Source organism: Geotrypetes seraphini, chromosome 2, assembly GCF_902459505.1.
Source record: "Geotrypetes seraphini chromosome 2, aGeoSer1.1, whole genome shotgun sequence".
In the NCBI taxonomy this organism is placed as follows: domain Eukaryota; kingdom Metazoa; phylum Chordata; class Amphibia; order Gymnophiona; family Dermophiidae; genus Geotrypetes; species Geotrypetes seraphini.
Window position 1 is genome coordinate 5,494,547 of NC_047085.1, and position 20,361 is coordinate 5,514,907.

General features: G+C 45.9%; 1 protein-coding gene across 8 annotated transcripts in view; it reads right to left on the minus strand.

Moving 5' to 3' along the window:
• The window catches only part of MAF1 (MAF1 homolog, negative regulator of RNA polymerase III), a 113,645-nt gene that overhangs the window by 77,168 nt on the left and 16,116 nt on the right, over positions 1-20,361 (minus strand). For 4 of the 8 annotated variants that reach the window (XM_033933247.1, XM_033933246.1, XM_033933239.1 and 1 more), the window contains exons 2-3: positions 10,939-11,046; positions 10,735-10,839 (exon numbers count right to left, since the gene is read on the minus strand). In XM_033933247.1, coding sequence (XP_033789138.1) covers positions 10,735-10,817 — 83 coding nt within the window. In that variant the 5' untranslated portion in view covers positions 10,818-10,839; positions 10,939-11,046. Of the gene's footprint in view, positions 1-10,734; positions 10,840-10,938; positions 11,047-11,176; positions 11,200-11,299; positions 11,328-12,904; positions 13,067-20,361 lie in introns of those variants that run through there. The other 4 variants (XM_033933240.1, XM_033933242.1, XM_033933243.1 and 1 more) reach the window with 4 other exon arrangements.

The following is a 20,361-nucleotide window of genomic DNA, read 5'->3' on the forward strand; positions in this document are numbered from 1 at the left end:
TTCCAAAAAGAAATTAAGACAGCACTATTTGATAAATTTATCTCTTAATTGTTTTATCCTTAACATAATAGTTTTACTGTATTAACTCAAATTTTTTATTGACCTTTTAGTTAATATGCTGTATTCTTATTACTAATTGTTTGTACTTCGCTGATTGTCCAGTTGTTTCTCTTTTATGTAAACCGCCTAGAATTCTTTTGATTGAGGCGGTATAGAAAAATAAAGTTATGTTATGTTATATCTTTTTTGAGATAAGACAACCAGAACTGAACGCAATACTCAAGGTGAAGTTGCACCATGGAGCGATACAAAGGCATTATAACATTCTTAGATTTATTTACCATCCCTTTTCTAATAATTTCTAGCATTTTGTTTGCTTTTTTGGCTGCCACTGCACATTGGGCCAAGAAGAGGGACTATGTGAACTCCTCCCCTACCTAAAAAGCAATACTGGTCACCAATAGCCTGCGAAATGCCCAATAACTCCTTACATTAGCACATCACATTCATTTCTCTGGACTTCCTGCATTTTTAGAAAGATACCCGATTCCATATGCTCCCACTAGATCTTTAGGATCTGAGGATAAATATTTTTTCAGTCCCTTCTCTAAGATTTATCTACACTCGGATGGACACAATCTTCTCTGTCATGGCACCACAAATATAGAATTCAATGCCGTTATATTTAGGGAAGAAAAATCACTAGATAAGTTAAAAAGGCTTTTAAAAAGTTGGTTCTACAAAGACGCTTTTGAATCCTAAAATTCGGTTTTGCGGATTCCTTGTACTCAGCTTTCATCAGAGATCTACTAACCTTTCAAAAGAAAATTAATGTTATAATCCTACATATTTTTTTCTTTTCTTTAATACATTGTAGTTTAACCAGCCTGCCCTATGTCTGTCGTGTATTGTCTGAGTCTAACGTACATTATGTTTTATTGATACCCCGATTTTTATACTTGTAAATTGCTTTGAAATATGAAATTGCGATTGAATCAAATTTTTAAATAAACTCCTTACAATGCCAGCAATGAAAATTCCACACTACTTAAACCACTTATCACATGGTCCTCCGCATCTGCCCTTTAACACTAATAGGTTATCTGTCTATTCACCGTCTTCTCTATTCCTTGTAATAGTCGATCACATCAAATTTAGATGATTTCCGTTGCTCTATAATGGTTATCCGTATGGACTCCTAATCACATTGCGCTTCTCTTGAATTGAACCTGGTTAAGCAGTGACCCAGAAATTGCACATTTTGAACTGTGCACCACGAGCGTATTAGGAATTCATTCTTCACTATTCTAAGCCCCTCCCTTTGGAACAATCTTTCCCATGTATTTGTGTATGGAAACATCTCTTGAAATTTTCACACATCTAAAATCCGACTTCTAAAAAAAACAAAACCCCTATGGATCCTGAGGAAAGAGAGATGATCTTTCCCTTTAACCGTTTCTTCTCTTTTTCTGTCCCTCTGTTTTTCCTTTTTCTCTCTCCTTTTACTGACTTTTCCTTTTCCACCTTCTTTTGTTTACCATTTAGCTGTGACTATGATCGGCATTATATCAAAATAAAGCATAGTTGTCTATCCTGCAGCCTGCCATGTCTTCCCATCTACACAATACAAGAGCTGCCCAGTTGTAAGCAGTGCAGAGCTAGCACACGAAGACAGCTCAAGGAAGTGAAGTGACTAATCTTTATTCACAGGGAAGAAAGACAAAAAGTGAGCACCTTCCTCCCTCCTTCCACCAAGCACCCTTACTGTCCCATGAGCCGGGTGCTATCCACGTGGGACAGTGAAAGGCAGCCCTGCACCTCTTTCTGGTGTCCCCTTATCCTGCTGTTCCTGTGTGCTAGTTACAGGCTGTTCTGTACCACAGCTCTATCATGACCCGGCGTTTTGGCTTTTCCCTACTTTTCTGGGGGGTTTTCTACTGAAGTTGTATACTCCTTCTTCTGACATCTAGCACTTATTTCTCACCTTCCTGCCACCCAGGTTTCCTTTTTATGGTTGTTTCAGGTATGCACCCTCTAAATCAGGGATCTCAAATTCCCTACTTGAGGGCCGCAATCCAGTCAGGTTTTCAGGATTTCCCCAATGAATATGCATTGAAAGCAGTGCATGCACATAGATCTCATGCATATTCCCGACTGGATTGCAGCCCTCAAGGAGGGACTTTGAGACCCCTGCTCTAAATACAGGGATTAGGGGAAAGGGAACTACAGAAACAACTTCTAGACGAGAGAAGGCAGGCAAAAGAGGAGAGAAAAAGAGAAATTACATGTAGAAATTGGATCAGCTGGCCCTGTACAAATGTACTGTTCACTGCATACTTTATAGCTCTGTGCACAGAGGGTAGGAATTGAACCCCAAACTCGTATGCCAGTGACTCCCTGTGTAATCCAACCGAGGGCCTAACTGGACTCCAAGCTCATGTGCTGGCTGACTCCTTGTCCAATCCAGCTGAGGGTGGGAACTAGGCCCCATGTGCTGGCTGGCTCCCTGTCTAATCTAGCCAAGAATAGCAAGCAACCTCCAAAAGCCACTGCAATAAGTGGTACCATGAGGCCCCTCATTCATTTAGAAGGCTGCTGATACATATAAAGGTGTTTCTGTATGCTTGATTACTCACATTTTGTAAACCTCTATGGGGTTTTGATAATTCAATAAAACAAACATGATTCAGTATTACATATCCCAACCACCATCTACCTTTCATAGGACCATAAGAACTATACGAGAGTATAACACTCTTATGTTTCAATATATTTTATTCAATTGAACTCAGCAACAAGAAACAAAAATACATATCTAATTCAACACATGTTGCATATAACAGAAGTAGTATAATACATTTTCAGAAACCCAGAAATTAGCACTCTCAACTTTCCTCCCATAATTTCCCCTTCCCACGTACCCTTAGAGTAAGGCTCGACAAACCCCAGGTGCCTAAAAAAAATCCCACCTGGTGCCTAGGTTTTGTCCCAGCCAGCAGTCTCTCCTCCCACTGCTGGGTCCAGCTGTTGTCTCTCTAGCTCTCCCTACCGCTCTTGAATTCAGTGTCTGTCTCTCTCTCAGCCTTCCCTCTGCTGGGTACTGCAGGAAATGAGGTAACTTCTTGCTTCTATGAAGGTGGAACCTAGCAGAGAGAAGGCCCTTACGCTGGCCAGAGTAGCATGTTTTGAAGACTGCTGTTGCTGGCACTGAATTAGAGACAAGTTTCAAGGTAGGGTGTGTGTGATAGACACTGTACTTCAGGGGTGATAAAACTGCTGGTCACTGGGGGGGGGGGGAGCTGAAGGAAGATGGAGAATGCTGGACTAGAGTTGGGAAGGGCTAGAGGGAGATGGAGATGAGCTGGACCTGGGCAGGGGTGGTGGAGAGAAAGAGAGATAGATCAGACTGGAGGAGGGAAAAAGCACAGTTACTTACCGTAACAGGTGTTATCCAGGGACAGCAGGCAGATATTCTTGACTGATGGGTGACGGCACCGACGGAGCCCTGGTACGGACAATTTTAGAGTGATTGCACTCTAAGAACTTAGAAAGTTCTAACTAGGCTGCACCGCGCTTGCGCGAGTGCCTTCCTGCCCGACGAAGGCGCGCGGTCCCCAGTTAGTATAAGCCAGCTAAGAAGCCAACCCGGGGAGGTGGGAGGGACGCAAGAATATCTGCCTGCTGTCCCTGGATAACACCTGTTACGGTAAGTAACTGTGCTTTATCCCAGGACAAGCAGGCAGCATATTCTTGACTGATGGGTGACCTCCAAGCTAACAAAAAGAGGGATGGAGGGAAGGTTGGCCATTAGGAAAACAAATTTTGTAAAACAGATTGGCCGAAGTGTCCATCCCGTCTGGAGAATGCTTCCAGATAATAGTGAGATGTAAAAGTATGAACTGAGGACCAAGTAGCAGCCTTGCAGATTTCCTCAATGGAAGTGGAACGGAGGAAAGCTACAGATGCTGCCATAGCTCTAACCTTGTGGCCCGTGACAGAACCTTCCAGTGTCAGGCCCGACTGAGCATAACAGAATGAAACGCAAGCAGCAAGCCAATTGGATAGGGTGCATTTAGATACAGGATGACCCAACTTGTTAAGATCAAAGGACAAAAACAGTTGAGGAGATGATCTGTGAGGTTTGGTGCGTTCAAGATAGTAAGCCAAAGCACGTTTACAGTCCAAGGTATGCAAAGCCTGTTCACCTGGATGAGAATGAGGCTTTGGAAAAAATACAGGTAGGACAATGGACTGATTAAGATGAAAGTCAGACACAACCTTAGGGAGAAACTTTGGATGTGTACGGAGGACCACCTTATCATGGTGAAAAACAGTGAAAGGTGGATCGGCCACTAGTGCATGCAGCTCACTGACCCTCCTGGCAGAAGTGAGAGCTATCAGGAAGACCACTTTCCAAGTAAGAAATTTGAAATGCGCTGTGGCCAAAGGTTCAAAAGAAGGCTTCATTAAAGCAGAAAGAACCACATTGAGATCCCAGACTACAGGAGGGGGCTTGAGAGGTGGTTTCACATTGAAAAGGCCCCTCATGAACCTAGAAACCAAAGGATGAGCCGAGAGGGGTTTTCCATGAATTGGCTCATGAAAGGCAGCAATGGCACTAAGATGAACTCTGATGGAAGTAGATTTGAGACCAGAGTCAGACAAGGAAAGAAGATAGTCCAACACCAGTCCCACTGCTAGAGACATGGGATTATGGTGATGTAAAAGGCACCAGGAAGAAAACCGAGACCACTTCTGTTGATAACACTGAAGCGTGGCCGGTTTCCTGGAAGCATCAATGATAGAACGGACAGGCTGAGAAAGGAGTAAGTGAGCCGAAGTCAGCCCAAGAGATGCCAAGCTGTCAGGTGCAGAGACTGTAAATTGGGATGCAGTAGAGTCTGCTGATGCTGAGTAAGCTGAGAAGGAAACAGTGGAAGAAGTATGGGTTCCCTGGAACTGAGTTGAAGTAGAAGGGAGAACCAATGTTGCCTGGGCCACCGTGAAGCGATGAGAATCATGGTGGCTTGTTCCCTCCTGAGCTTGAACAATGTCCGCAGTATGAGCGGTAGAGGAGGAAACGCATATAGGAAGAGATTGGTCCAATCCAGGAGAAATGCATCGGGTGCCAGACGGTGAGGAGAGTAGAGTCTGGAGCAAAACAGGGGCAGCTGATAATTGTGAGGAGCTGCAAAAAGGTCCACTTGAGGAGTGCCCCATTGAGCGAAAATGGACTGGAGAGTCAAGGGGTCGAGAGTCCATTCGTGAGATTGGAGAATTCTGCTGAGATTGTCTGCTAAGGAATTCTGTTCCCCTTGAATGTAGACAGCCTTCAGGAATAAATGACGAGCTGTCGCCCAAGACCAAATCCGTTGGGCTTCCTGACACAACAGGCGAGAGCCCGTCCCTCCCTGTTTGTTGATGTAGTACATTGCAACTTGATTGTCTGTGCAAATGAGTAGTACTTGAGGAAAGAGTAGATGTTGAAATGCCTTGAGGGCATAAAACATCGCTCGTAGTTCCAGGAAATTGATGTGGTGTTTCTTTTCCTGGGCAGTCCAAAACCCCTGAGTTTGGAATTCGTTCAAGTGAGCTCACCAGGCATAAGGGGATGCATCTGTGGTGATCACAAAATGAGGAGGAGGTAGATGGAACAGTAGACCTCTGGATAGATTTGAAGATGTCAACCACCAAAGAAGCGAATGTCAAAGAGACGAGGTCACAGATATGTGTTGTGAGCAAGGATCCGTCGCTTGTGACCACTAGGTCGCTAGAGTCCATTGAGGAGTACGCAGGTGGAGACGTGCGAAGGGGGTGACATGTACTGTGGAAGCCATGTGCCCCAAGAGCACCATCATGTGATTGGCAGAGATGGTCATCTGTTGAAACACCTGCCAACAGTGATGAAGGATGGTCTGAAGGCGGTCGGGTGGAAGAAACGCCCTCATCCAGAATGGCTCCAATGAATTGAAGTCGCTGGGTTGGAATGAGGTGCGACTTGGGTAGATTGATTTCGAAACCCAACAGTTGAAGGATGTGAATGGTCTGGTTGGTGGCAAGCAGAACCGCCTGAGGAGAATGAGCCTTGATCAGCCAGTCGTCCAAGTAAGGGAAGACTTGAAAATTGTGAAAGCGGAGATAGGCCGCTACCACAATCAGACACTTGGTGAATACCCTGGGAGAGGAGGCCAGACCGAAGGGTAGCACCTTGTACTGATAATGATTTTGATTGATGAGAAAGCGTAGATATTGTCTGGACGTCAGATGGATAGGAATATGTGTGTAAGCCTCTTTTAGATCGAGGGAGCATAGCCAGTCGCCCTGAGTGAGAAGAGGGTAGAGGGTGGCAAGAGAGAGCATTTTGAACTTCTCCTTGACCAAACATTTGTTGAGATCTCTGAGATCTAATATAGGCCTGATGTCTCCGGTCTTTTTGGGAACTAGAAAGTACCTGAAGTAGAATCCCTGACCTCGCTGATCTTGAGGAACTTCTTTGATGGCATTGAGAAGAAGGAGGGATTGCACCTCCTGAGCGAGAAGGAGGGACTGAGACTTGTTGGAAGCAGACTCTTTTGGCAGGCCTAAAGGCGGAGGAGTCTGAAAATTGAGGGAGTAGCCGTGGGCTATGATAGAGAGCACCCACTGGTCGGTGGTGATTACTTCCCATCGAGTCAGAAAAATGTTTAGTCGACCTCCTATAGGCTGTGGAAGAGGACAGGAGGGAGGAAGACTGGCAATGCCCTGGAGAAGCGAGTCAAAAGGGCTGAGTCGGTTTAGGCTGAGCAACAGGTTTTATGGCAGGCGGCTGTTGTTGGCGAGCCTGTTGTTGTTGCTGCCGTTGTCTCCTAGGCTGAGGAGGATGAGGCTGAATTGGCCGAGCAGAGAAACGCCGCTGGTACGACGTCTGCTGCCTAAAAGGACGAGGAGGAAGGGGTTTCTTTTTGTTTTTCAATAAAGTATCCCACCTCGTCTCATGGGCCGAAAGCTTCTGAGTGGTGGTATCCAGAGATTCTCCAAACAGCTCATCACCCAGGCAGGGAGCATTGGCAAGGCGGTCCTGGTGGTTAACATCAAGTTCTGAGACGCGAAGCCATGCTAATTGTCTCATAGCTACAGACATAGCAGTAGCTCGGGATGTCAGTTCAAAAGTGTCATAGATGGAACGGACCATAAACTTCCTGAGCTGCAAGAGACTGGCAGTGCATTGTTGAAAAGCAGAGAGCTTGCGGTCAGGAATATATTTCTGAAAAGTGGCCATCTGCTGGATAAGATGTTTCAGGTAAAAGGAGAAGTGAAACGCATAGTTACCTGAACGGTTGGCCAACATAGCATTTTGGTAAAGTCGTTTACCAAATTTGTCCATGGCCTTGCCCTCTCTGCCAGGAGGGACAGAGACATACACACTAGAGCCTGCAGATTTTTTCAGGGTTGACTCCACCAGCAAAGACTCATGTGGAAGTTGAGGTTTGTCAAACCCTGGAATAGGAATAACTTTATAAAGTGATTCCAATTTCCTTGGAACTCCTGGAATAGTGAGAGGAGTTTCCAGATTTTTGTAAAAAGTTTCCCTTAATATATCATGAAGGGGTAACTTTAAAAACTCTTTGGGAGGTTGGTCAAAGTCCAAAACTTCCAGGATTGCTTTTGACTTTTTAGAATCAGACTCCAAGGGGAGAGAAAGGGTGTCTGACATTTCCCTCAGAAATTTAGTGAAGGAAGAGTGCTCTGGCTTACTAGCAGGATCCTGCACCGATGGGTCAGCCTCATCCGATGAAAAATCCTCCTCGGTACCGAGGGGATCATCGGAGTCGTCCCATAGATCAGGGTCACGTACCGATGGAAGACGGCCCTGAGACAGAGGAGTAGAGGATTCGGTATGCCTGGTTTTGCGTACCGATTTGCCTGAACGCATTGACACCGTACCCGGTGACTGTAAAGCGGGACAGGTGTCAGAGAGCGGTACCGGATCAGAGGCCGAGTGAGCCGTACGTCGAAGAGACTTTGGCTCGGCCGATAAAATAGGCATAGAGATGGAAGATGCAGATTTAAGCGGTGCCGATAACGTAGATGCCAACAACATAGGCTGGTCGACGATCGGTACCGCAGGCTCAGTGGGAACCGACACCGGAAGGTTCAGAGTTAGCAGAGCCGGGAGCAGGTGTTGTAATTGCTCCTTAAGCTGGACCTGAAGGTTGGATGCTATACGCTCATCCAGAGACGGTCCCGATGGCACCGGTACCGCTTTTTTCTTGCTCGGTACCTGCGGTGCAGCTCGACGCTCAGGCGAAGTCGATGCCGATGAAGAGGCAGTGACTTCTATGGGAGCGGAGCGTTTGCGGGGCCGGCGCACAGTCTGCAGGACTTGGCTCACTGCTTGTTCGACTGGCGGGCCAAGAACAGTAGGGGATGGCTTCTTAGCCGGCTTACCTACAGGGTGCGACACCGACGATAAATCTTGCGGTGTCGAAACCACCGGTGTCAATTTAGAGGAATTTGCCGGAGTCGATGCCGGTGGGACTTCCATAGCGGCACCGAAAAGAATCCGCTTCTGAATTTGTCGGTTCTTCAAAGTTCTCTTTTGAAGAGAACTACAGCGGGTGCATGTTTCTGCCCTATGGTCCGGACCCAAACACTGAAGGCACCACTTGTGCGGGTTGGATAAAGAGATAGGGCGTGCACACCGCTGACACTTTTTAAAACCCGGTGAAGGGGGCATGAAGGGAAAAACGGCCGTAGCAAAATCGAAGCCCGAGGCTTCGATGGAGCCAACAGGCCCCACTGGGGCCAACCGAAAAAAAGTCGAAAAAAATAGACTTTTTTTTTTAGAAAATAAGAAAATAATAAAACGTGAAGAAATTCACGAGAAAAAATACGCGAGCGGGAAGGCGAAAAAAGAGAGTCCAACAGCCGTTGGAAACACGCGTCTTAGCTCCGCGGAAACTAAGAAACTGGGGACCGCGCGCCTTCGTCGGGCGGGAAGGCACTCGCGCACGCGCGGTGCGGCCTAGCTAGAACTTTCTAAGTTCTTAGAGTACAATCACTCTAAAATTGTCCATACCGGGGCTCCGTCTGTGCCATCACCCATCAGTCAAGAATATCTGCTTGCTTGTCCTGGGATAAGACAGACTTTGGGAGACAGAGCAGGAGAACCACAAATGGAAAAATAAAATGTTCAAGACTATAAAGGTAGGAAAATCATTTTATTTATCAATTGGACCATGTCGACTTTGGGAAATGTGCATTTCTGTTTCTGTAGTATTACTGGGGTGGGGGTATGAACTTGCTTTCTGCGATACTGGAAAGAGTGGGAGCAAAAAATGGTGTCAGTCAGTGCGCCGTCAGAAATCTGTTGCCCACTGCTAAAATGTCTCCTTTCCTGTTACTGCGGGAGCAGTGAATGGCTCATGCACTGACATACCCTTTCCTCAACACTACTCAAAATATTCCTGCTAGTCTGGTGGACCTCCACCCCCACCTCCTGATCACCCCTGACATCCAAAAGTCACACCTGGTTGTCTAATGGATCCCTCCACCCTCAGGGCCCCCTAGATTCACCCCCCCCACCTCCTGTACCTTAAAGAAGAGCAGGATCATCTTCCATCCAGAGGCATCCTATCCCTTGCTGTGCATTCTGAGACATACTGCTTTTTTCCCTAATTTAGCAGACTGACTCCAGTTGCACCACATGAGGTTGAGTGCAGCCATTTTGGAACATGTTGGCACAGAGACAGGGATGTTGGGAGGCAGGGACGAAACCTCTTTTAAGTTACATTTGGGGGGGGGGGAAGAAGGCATTCACTTGACTACCAGGAATATTTTTAGAGGACAGTCAAGATAGGGAGAGATTAGGCATCCCACATAGGGATCCACTAGACTACTAGTGATTTCTTTGTTGAGGGGATGGCAAATGGGGGGGGGGGGCGCAACAGGGGTTAGGGTTTATTTTTGAAAGTCAAAATAAAGATAGTACCATCAATGCAGTTCCTGGACAAGTTTGTCTGGCCTCTTCTCTTTGTAATCCATCCTTCAACGCCTCCTGTGAGGTGGTGTGAAAGTTCCTATCTTCTGCTCAGCCTTCAAGTCTTCTCTGCACCAGCACTGAATGGATTTGTATCAATGTGTTGTGCACCGGTGTCCTTTGCACTGATTCTCGTAGCATTCTTTTGTGCAGGAAACGCTTCTCTGCGTCACGCTAACCCTGTGCCAATGTCTGAGTAAGCTTTCAGCATGAAAACAACCCGCACTGCCAAGATACATTTCAGGAGCTTGCCCCCCCCCTCATAGGAAGCCAACAAGCGGCAGAAGAATGTGCCAGACATAGGAAACCTGAGTCATGTGAAGATCATTTCTTCCATGAGCAGTCAATGTGCTCAGGAAGATAACACCCCCTTTCTCTAATATCACAGCTCCGCTGTCCTCGCATCCCAGAACTCCACTGGTCTATGAGCTGTCACTGGATGCCGTTGTCTCTCAACAGCGGCTCAGCCAAGCCCAGCTCATCGGTCCATTTCCCAGCTTCCCCCAGCAGCCAGACTGACCCTGCTCAGGCAGACCAGAGAATAAACAACTGGGCAACAGAGGCATAACTAAGCAATTCAGTGCCCCCCAACCCTGCAAGGTGCCACTGCTCCTGGCTTCTCATCTTATCTGCTGCTGAATCTTTATTCTGTTCCCAATGACATCTGAACCTGAGCAATGAGCACCCAAGCCCATCCCTCCCATCCCATCATATACCTGCCAATGATGTGAGCATCTCCAGTTTCCACACACAGCTGAGAGTTCACAGCCTCGAAACTTGAGTTCTCCAACAGCTTCATCTCCAGCTCTCCCAGCTGTGTCCTATCAAAAGTAAAAAAAACAAAACCAGAGATTACTAGTTTCCAAACACGATCCAAGAGGACCTCACACCCACAATACATTCACATAACTAGCTTGCACCTGGAGTAATCCAGCCAGAGTAACTCAGATGTTAGGCCCTCTCAGCTAGGTAAAGGAACACCAACTTCACTCAGTCTCTTTGGTTCATTTAAGATTCAGGTCACAGCTCTAAAAGGGCAACAGGAATAAAAAGAAAGAACAGCATGCACCCATTACACCAAGCACAGAAAAACACTCCCACACATATTAAGAGCATTGAAAGGACTACAGTCTGTTTAAAGGCTAAACACAGCCCCACCTTCCACTCCTCTAGCCCACATTCATAAGTAATATTTATAGGGCCAGTATCTAATATCATCTGAGCCCGGACTCGCTGCCAGGTTTTTGATGTCTGGAACTGAACCAGGAGTGCATCACTGACCCTTTTGACCCAGAAGTATCACAGGAGCCAGAATTTTTCAGACAAAGAGCAAAGTGAGCGAGAGATACAGTGAACAGGGGGAGGTGTCAAACTTGTGCAATCTCAAGCTAGCTGCACTACAGTATAAACAGGAAGTACATGCTCTGACGCCCACAACCTGCTCTGCTCTCTACCCTTAAAGAGCAAAACGCATTTTATGTTACAGTCAAGTTCAAATTGGGAAGGATTTTTAAACAGTATAGAGAGTGAGGAGGAACAGGGGCTCCTGGGGCAGTCTGCCTGTTGCCCCTCTGGACCACTGGGCACAGAATGAGCAGTTGTCATTACTACTGCTACTATTTATCATTTCTATAGTGCTGAAAGGCATACACAGTGGTGTACATTTAACATGCAATAGACAGTCCCTTCTCAGAAGAGCTTACAATATAATCTGGACAAATGGACATTGGGGGGGGGGGGCATTGGGACTTGTATACTGCCTTTTTGTAGTTTTACCACCACACTCAAAGCGGTTTATACACAGGTACTTCAAGCGTTTCCCCTGTCTGTCCCGGTGGGCTCACAATCTATCTAATGTACCTGGGGTAGTGGAGGATTAAGTGACTTGCCCATGGGATTTGAACCCACAACCTGAGGGTGCTGAGGCTGGAGCTCTAACCACTACACCACACTCTCCTCCAATACAATATCTGAAGTGAGCCAAGTATAGAACAATGAAGCCATTGTGACATCACTGATGAGGTTGGCTCTTATTGGTGGAATGAGGCATTATGACATCAGGGAAAGGGATTGGGACTTGTATACCGTCTTTTTACATACAGGTACTTCAAGCATTTTCCCTGTCTGTCCTGGTGGACTCACAATCTATCTAATGTACCTGGGACAATGGGGGGATTAAGTGACTTACCCAGGGTCACAGGGAGCAGAACAGGGTTTGAACCCACAACCTCAGGGTGCTGAGGCTGGAGCTCTAACCATTGCGCCACACTCTCCAGCCCTCACCCCACTGCTTCTGAAGGAGGTCTCTTCCTTGATTTACCTGTGCCCTACATACAAAGAGCAGAAAAGGGAAGTTCCCCCCTTCCTTTCCGGGATCCATGTTAGGGACTTTTTCAGTTTTTACCTATTGTGATCTCACTTCAAGGAACCAGCCCTTACTAGAATGTCCAAGAATTAATAAAGACATGTTATATCCTAGAAAGCAACAACAGAGACCAATGATCAGAGCCCAGAGATGGGGAAGAAACCCCCTGGATAGCTCCACTCACTAAAATTAAACAGGCAGCAAAGATTCCTCATGCACTGTAATTGAAAGTATTTTGCAATGGTACTGTCCTTGAACTAGTATGAATGTTTCATTGTTAACCTCTTAGTTATAGGCGGTCTAGAAATTTTAGAAAGAAATAAATACTTGAGGCCAGAGAAAAAAGTATGTCTACATTACATAGCCAGCCAGTGGTGATTTTCTGTCTCGTCGTCCCCAGAACCATTGCAGCTGGAAACTACCACTGACCCTGAGCATAACGCCTACTACAGCTCATTTCCTTCCCTTTTTCACTGCTCAATATCAGACAGCATTAGCGCATAGAAGCCTGGAGAGTTTACCTTTTCAAGATGCTCCTGATCCCAAAGGGCCTATGGAAAGGATGTGAAAACAAGGACTAAGGTCCAGATATGCTGAAGGGATTTCCCAAGTCTGTGTCTGGGGAAACTGTACAGGAATATTGTTCCTGAAGAATCAGATTCTTTCTTTAGATTAATCCCTCCCTGTAACCAATAAAGAGGAGTAATTATCCTACCAGAAATTTCTGCCAGAGCAATTAAGTCTCCTAAAATATACTAGTATTAGGCAGGGTGTGAATAGGCAAATTATGACTGCAGGGAAGAGAATGCACAGGAGTGCAGAGACTGCTCAAATTTGCTGCATAAGGCAAGACATGCTGATTATACTTCCTTGCAGTTCACTTCAATATGCTTTCTTGGTTCTCTACAGTCTCTAAATCAAATCTGCCATCTTCTAACTCATGTGTTGTGCAAAGAACATAAGAACATAAGAAACGCCCTCACCGAATCAGACCGAGGTCCATCTAGTCCAGCGATCCGCACACGCGGCGGCCCATTTAGGTACTCCTTTTTGGAGACCCGGATTTACCGTATTCCTCAATATGATATGCAAGAAGGTGTGTATCCAACTTGCGCTTGAATCCCAGTACAGTAGTCTCCTCCACAACCTCCTCCGGGAGCGCATTCCAAGCACCCACCACGCGCTGTGTGAAACAGAACTTCCTGATATTTGTCCTAAAACTGCTGCCACTCAGCTTCAGTCTATGTCCTCGTCACATCAGAATATTTCAGTAATGGTTCTTTTTGGTCTATTTTATCAACTCCTTTTAATATTTTAAAAGTCTCTATCAAATCTCCTCTTAGTCTTCTCTTCTCGAGGGTAAACAGCCCCAGCTTCCTGAGTCGATCTTTGTAAGTCAAATTTTCCATTCCTTTGATAAGTTTCATGGCTCGCCTCTGCACTTTTTCCAGCATAGTAATATCTTTTTTAAGGAATGGAGACCAGTGTTGGACACAGTATTCTAAGTGCGGTCGGATCATTGTTCTATAAAGTGGCATTATAACCTCTTCCGTTCTACTCGTAATCCCCTTCTTAATTATGCCCAACATCCTGTTCGCTTTCTTCGCCACCGCCGCACATTGTGCTGATGGTTTTAGGGTACTGTCAATCAGTACCCCCAAATCCCTTTCCTGCTCGCTTTTTACTAATTTCACCCCCAACATCTTGTACTCATATTCCTTGTTTTTGTTTCCTAGATGCATCACCTTGCATTTGTTTACATTAAAGTTCATCTGCCACTTTATCGCCCACGTTTCCAGCTTGTTCAGATCTTTCTGGAGGTCCTCGCAGTCCCTTTGAGAGCCAACCGCCTGACATAGTTTTGTATCATCTGCAAACTTTATTATATTGCATGTTGTACCCTCTTCCAGGTCGTTTATAAAAATATTGAACAAGATAGGCCCAAGAACCGAGCCTTGGGGCACGCCGCTAGTCACTTTCTCCCAGTCCGAGAATTTCCCATTTATGCTAACCCGTTGCCTTCTGTTTTCAAGCCAGTTGCCGATCCATCTGTGTACTTCTCCTCCAATTCCATGGCTTATTAGTCTCCTCCAATTCCACTACTTGGGTTCAATTCATGGGCCTGATGATGATGCGGAGGTGACATTCATACCAGTTCTCGATGAACACAAGAACAGCCTTACTGGGTCAGACCAATGGTCCATCTAGCCCAGTATTCCATCTTCACGGAGGCCAATCCAGGTCACCAGTACCTGGCAAAAACCCAAATAGTATCAACATTCCATGCCACCGATCCAGGGCAAGCTGTGGCTTCCCTTATGTCTGCCTCAATAGCAGACTATGGACTTTTCCTCCAGAAATGTATCCAAACCTTTTTTTTTTTTAACCCAGCTATGCTAACATCTAAGAACACAAGAATTGCCATTCTGGCACAGACTGAAGGTCTATGAAGCCCAGTATCCTGTTTCCAATAGTGGCCAATAGCAACGGAGAGAAGTCTCAGCCCTTGCTCAACAGCCAAACCTACTGGCTGGATTTATGGATGCTGCTGCATGGGAGAAATGTCAAAATCTCCAGGGGAGTTTTCCTTTCCTCTCCCCCAACCTCTGAGAAGGAAGCAGCAAATTTCTGTGTTCATGTGCTGCCAGGAGGCCTCATTAGAGAATGACAAAGGGATAAATTTGTCTTTGTCCCCGCGGGATTTATCTCCATCCCTGCAAGCTGTTCTCATCTGCACAAGCCTCTAACACTTTAAAATCATAAGTATTTGAGGCTTGCGCAGATGAGGATAGAGCTTGCAGGGATGGGGAAGCGTCAGGGATAGACTAGGGATGGAGACAGATCCTGCTGAACAGGTAAAAAAAAAAAAAATGTGTCCCCGTGTCATTCTTTAGCCTTAATCCTCCCTCAACAGGTCTATTAAGGCAGCTGCCAGAAAGAAAGCACCTAAGGAGAAGGAGGGTCACTCTTTGGGGCATTCCTTCAGCACTGCGCTAAGAAGGCTGGGTGTAGAACCAGGAGGTTGCCATTTGGCCTAGCTCACAGTATTTCTTTTTAGGGTAGAGGATGGTTTTTTTGAGCCTCGAGTGGTTCTTATGGGTGGTGGACATGAATATAATTTTATTAAATGTATGCTAGTTCAAATTGAGTTATTTTGTGGGAAGAGTGTTTTTGTTATATTTTATGCTGTCACTTTTCCAATATCTGAAGGGTGAGGGTATGTATTATTTTAAAAATGTAGCTATCGTGAAAATACAGCATTTAAAATTGTCAATACTCTAGTTATTGACATTTTCTGTATACACTTCCTCTGGGCTTGCCTTTGACCCATGGGCTGCAGGCTGCCCGCCCTGGCTTCATGATGGTCAAAAGTCATTTGGCCATGAAGGCTTTTATCAGCTGCATTGGCTGGGATACCTTTTTTAGCCACACTAGCTGTCCCTTCAGTATAAACATGGTTTTCTTTATAAAACTTTTCCATCTTCGCTGTTAGCAATTTCGGCCAGTTCTTTTCCCTTTAACTCCATTCTCAGGAAGCTCAAGAAACTCTCTCTGAATACAGGACTCAGGGTGGGGGAGTTCTCATCAGAGACCTGAACAGAGGTAATATTTCTTCTCTAAATTCTAAGTCTTGTACACTAGATTCCATGATTACCTTTCCTAGCTGGTGACTTCTATTTTTTCATCTCCAAATGGTACTTCTAATCTAATCAGAATTTCCGAATTGCACTTATCCAGTACAGGTTCAAGGCAAGGACATGGGAGAGAAGCTGGGCAGAGAGTGCTCTGGTGGCCAGACACTCTACATTCCAATTGCATGACTTTGCATTTCACTAGAACCGTAGATCACTTATCAAGTTCTTGCTGGAAGTATTCCTATCATCTGCAAACAGGCCCTTTCTAGTGCTGCTCCTATCGTTCCTCATCATGCCCAGAAGCCCCGTTCACTGAGGTTTTCCGATGTGCCCTCAAGTCAAAGTGACTGTTGGCAACCGCACAACCATGGTATTCAGGGATGGTCTGTGAGGTAAACTGCGTTGGAGCTGCCAGGGAACTTGAACCTGGGTCTCAATCTAGTAAAAGGACACAGACAAAACAGAAAGTTTCAGGAAGCCGTTTTACTATAATGAACAAGGTTAAAATAAAAAAGGACGGGGGAAACATTTTTCCATTTAAAGAATTTCTTCTTTAACTTGGAAAGGGGATAGAAGTTTAAAGTTGAAAGGGGATAGATTCCGTACAAACGTAAGGAAGTTCTTCTTCACCCAGAGAGTGGTGGAAAAGTGGAACACTCTTCTGGAGTCTGTTATAGGGGAAAACACCCTCCAGGGTTTCAAGACAAAGTTGGACAAATTCCTGCTAAACTGGAACGTATGCAGGTGAGGCTGGACCATTTAGAGCCCTGGACTTTGACCTGAGGGCTGCCATGTGAGCGGACTGCTGGGCTCAATGGACCACTGGTCTGACCCAGCAGCGGCAATTCTTATGTTCTAATGATCCTAAGATGTTTATGCGCTTGTAAGAGATGAATAGCTTGGTGATGAAGTCAAGGAGGACTTCTAGGGCATCTGGCTGGGACTGGGGTACCCTGAATAGTAAGATGAAGGTGACTTCACTTATGGGGCCCATAGTGAAGACAAGTCTTTCTAGTGTGGGGAAGGTGATGGTATCTGCTAGTTTGGGCTTGGTGTCTGTCTTGATGATTGCTGCCACGCCGCCATCCTTCTTTGTAGCCAGGGGTGCATAGGTCACCTAGAGCTACCCCGTCATTGTCCTGGAGCCAGATTTGTGTAATCATAAGGGCATGTCTGTGACCTCTTCTCCATATGTATGTTGTAAGTCGCTGATTCTACAGCTATTCTTCACTGTGAACCGCCTAGAAGTCGCAAGATTATGGTGGTATAGAAAAATAAAGTTATTATTATTATTATCCCATCCATTGTCATTGAGGAGGTGTAACCTGCATCCACAATAGTCCGTTCATTTTATAGGCTTGTCGCCCTTGTCTATCTATCTGCCTGTTTACTCCCTCAAAGAAGTGAAGCAAGTCAAACAAGATCTGCTTTTGCTGATCCTCATCAGACCGTGTCCGTCAAGGTGATCAATGATGCAGTCCTTTATCAGCGCCTCTACCATCTTTCCCGGTACCAAGGTCAGACTCACCGGTCTGTAGTTTCCTGGATCTCCCCTGAACCTTTTCTGAAGATCGGCGTAACATTCGCCACATTCCAGTCTTCCGGAAGCTTTCCCGATTTTATCGACAGATTGGCTATTAGCTGAAGCAGTTCAGTTATAGTCCCTTTCAGTTCCTTGATGACCCTCGGATGGATGCCATCCAGTCCCAGGGATTTATCGCTCTTAAGCCTATCGATCTGCCTGCATATCTTTTCTAGACTGACGGTCAACCCTGTCCGTTTCCTGTCTTTGTTTCCAGCATATAGCTTGAGACTTTAATTTTCCAGACTATCCCAACGCTCTGGAACAAGCACTGACTTCTTATCTTTAACTGACTTAGGATTCCACCAAGCTGACTCTGCTTCTACGCACTCTGCAGGCAACACCCTCGACCTAGTTGTCATACACAGGGACCTAACCACAGAGCCTCAAGGGATTACCTGCACCACCACACCAGTCCCATGGTCGAACCACCACCTTATTGAATTCTAGCTTCCACCCATGGCCATCCCCACCACACCAAGAGGCCCTACACCTTGGTCAGGCAAACTCGGATACCGGACTCAGTCAACCTTCTAGACATGTCCGCCGGCATCCGGACTTCAGCAAATCCTGCAACCAAAATCTCAAATCCATTGTCCTCTACTTGGAGCACAGAGATTTGGTCCCTTTATGACAGCCTGGCCCAGACCAAAACGAAACGACTAGTCACCAGCAAACTCGCAGCCCCCTGGTTTACCAACGAACTTCGATCCCTAAAGAGAAATCTAAAGAAAGCAAAGAGTAAATGGGTTAAACACCCAAACAAGGAGTTCAAGGCACACTGGAAAAATCTTACTTACAAATCTGCCATTCTAGAGGCAAAAAAAGCCCACTACTGAACTCCTACAGAAAGTTCCCAGCCGATCCAGATAGATGTTTACAATGACAAAACATCTCTTTTCTGCCGCCCACAGGAACAGCCACAATAACTCCATCAACCTTAACAGTGAGGCTCTCTCCAACTTTTCCAAAGATTGATAACATCTGCAGCAAACATTAAATTTTAGCTGCCAAATTTCAGACCATTCTTCAAGCTTCGTCAGGTCTTCCTTCATGTTATTCACACCATCCGGTGTGTCTTCTCTATTGCAGATTTTGCTTTAAGAACATAAGAATAGCCTTACTGGGTCAGACCAATGGTCCATCAAGCCCAGTAGCCTGTTTTCACGGTGGCCAATCCAGGTCACTAGTACCTGACCAAAACCCAAGGAGTAGCAATATTCCATGCTACCGATCCAGGGCAAGCAATGTCTTTCTCAATAACAGACTATGGACTTTTTCTCTAGGAACTTGTCCACACCTTTCGCAAATCTTACTCGACAACCCTTCAGTAATATCGTTTATAAAAATTTTAAAAAGAACAAGCCCAAGAACAGAACCTTGAGGCACACCACTGGTAACATCCCTTTGCTCAGAGTGCTCTCCATTGATCACTACGTTTTGTTGCTTTCCACTCAACCAGTTCTTGACCCAGCCTGTCACTTTGCAACCCATCCCGAGGGCACTCAGTTTATTTATTAGACGTCTGTGTGGAATACTGCCAAAGGCTTTGCTAATATTTAAATACACCACATCTAGCGCATTCCCTCTATCCAATTCTCTGGTCACCCAGTCAAAAAAATTGGCCAGATTTGTTTGACAAGACCTACCTCTAGTGAATCCATGTTGCTTCCGGTCCTGTAATCCAAAGGATTCCAGACCACAAGACACATTGCACTAGAAAGCACAGTTACTTACCGTAACAGGTGTTACCCAAGGACAGCAGGTAGATATTCTCTACATGAGGGTGACGTCTTCTACGGAGCCCCGATCGGACACTCTCGCAAGCAAATTTTCTTGAAGATCTTCAAGCTTGCGCATGCGCGTGTGCCTTCCCGCTCGAGTCAGGGCGCGCATCGCCTCAGTTCAGACAGCTAGCAAAGAAGACAACCCGGGGATGTGGGTGGATTGCAAGAATATCTGCCTGCTGTCCCTGGATAACACCTATTACGGTAAGTAGCTATGCTTTATCCCAGGACAAGCAGGCAGCATATTCTCTACATGTGGGTGACCTCCAAGCTAACTAAAAAGGGATGGAGGGAGAGTTGGCAATTTAGGAGAACAGATTATGCAAAACAGACTGGCCATCTCATCTGGAAAAGGTATCCAGACAGTAGTGAGAGGGGAAGGTATGAATCAAGGACAAAGTGGCAGCCTTGCAGATCTCCTCAATAGGCGTGGTCCTGAGGAAAGCCACAGATGCCGCCATCGCTCTGACTTTATGCCCCGTGACCCGAATCTGCAGAGGGAGACCAGCCTGAGCATAGCAGAAAGAAATACAAGCAGCCAACCAGTTGGATAAGGTGCGCTTGGACACGGGACGCCCCAACCTATTCGGATCAAAAGATATGAAAGTTGAGGAGCCGTCCGATGAGCCTGAGTGCGTTGCAGGTAGAAAGCCAACGCCCTCTTACAGTCAAGAGTGTGGTGCGCCACTTCTCCAGGATGAGAATGGGGCTTAGGAAAAAACACAGGAAGAAAAATGGATTGGTTGAGGTGAAAATCTGAAACCACATTAGGCAAGAATTTAGGATGGGTGGGGAGAACCACCTTATCATGATGAAAAACGGTGAAAGGGGGATCCGCCACCAACGCCTGCAGCTCACTGACCCTGTGGGCAGACGTGAGAGCAATAAGAAACACCATTTTCCAAGTGAAATACTTCAGATGAGCCCGATCGATAGGTTCAAAAGGAGGCTTCATCAACTGAGCAAGGACAACA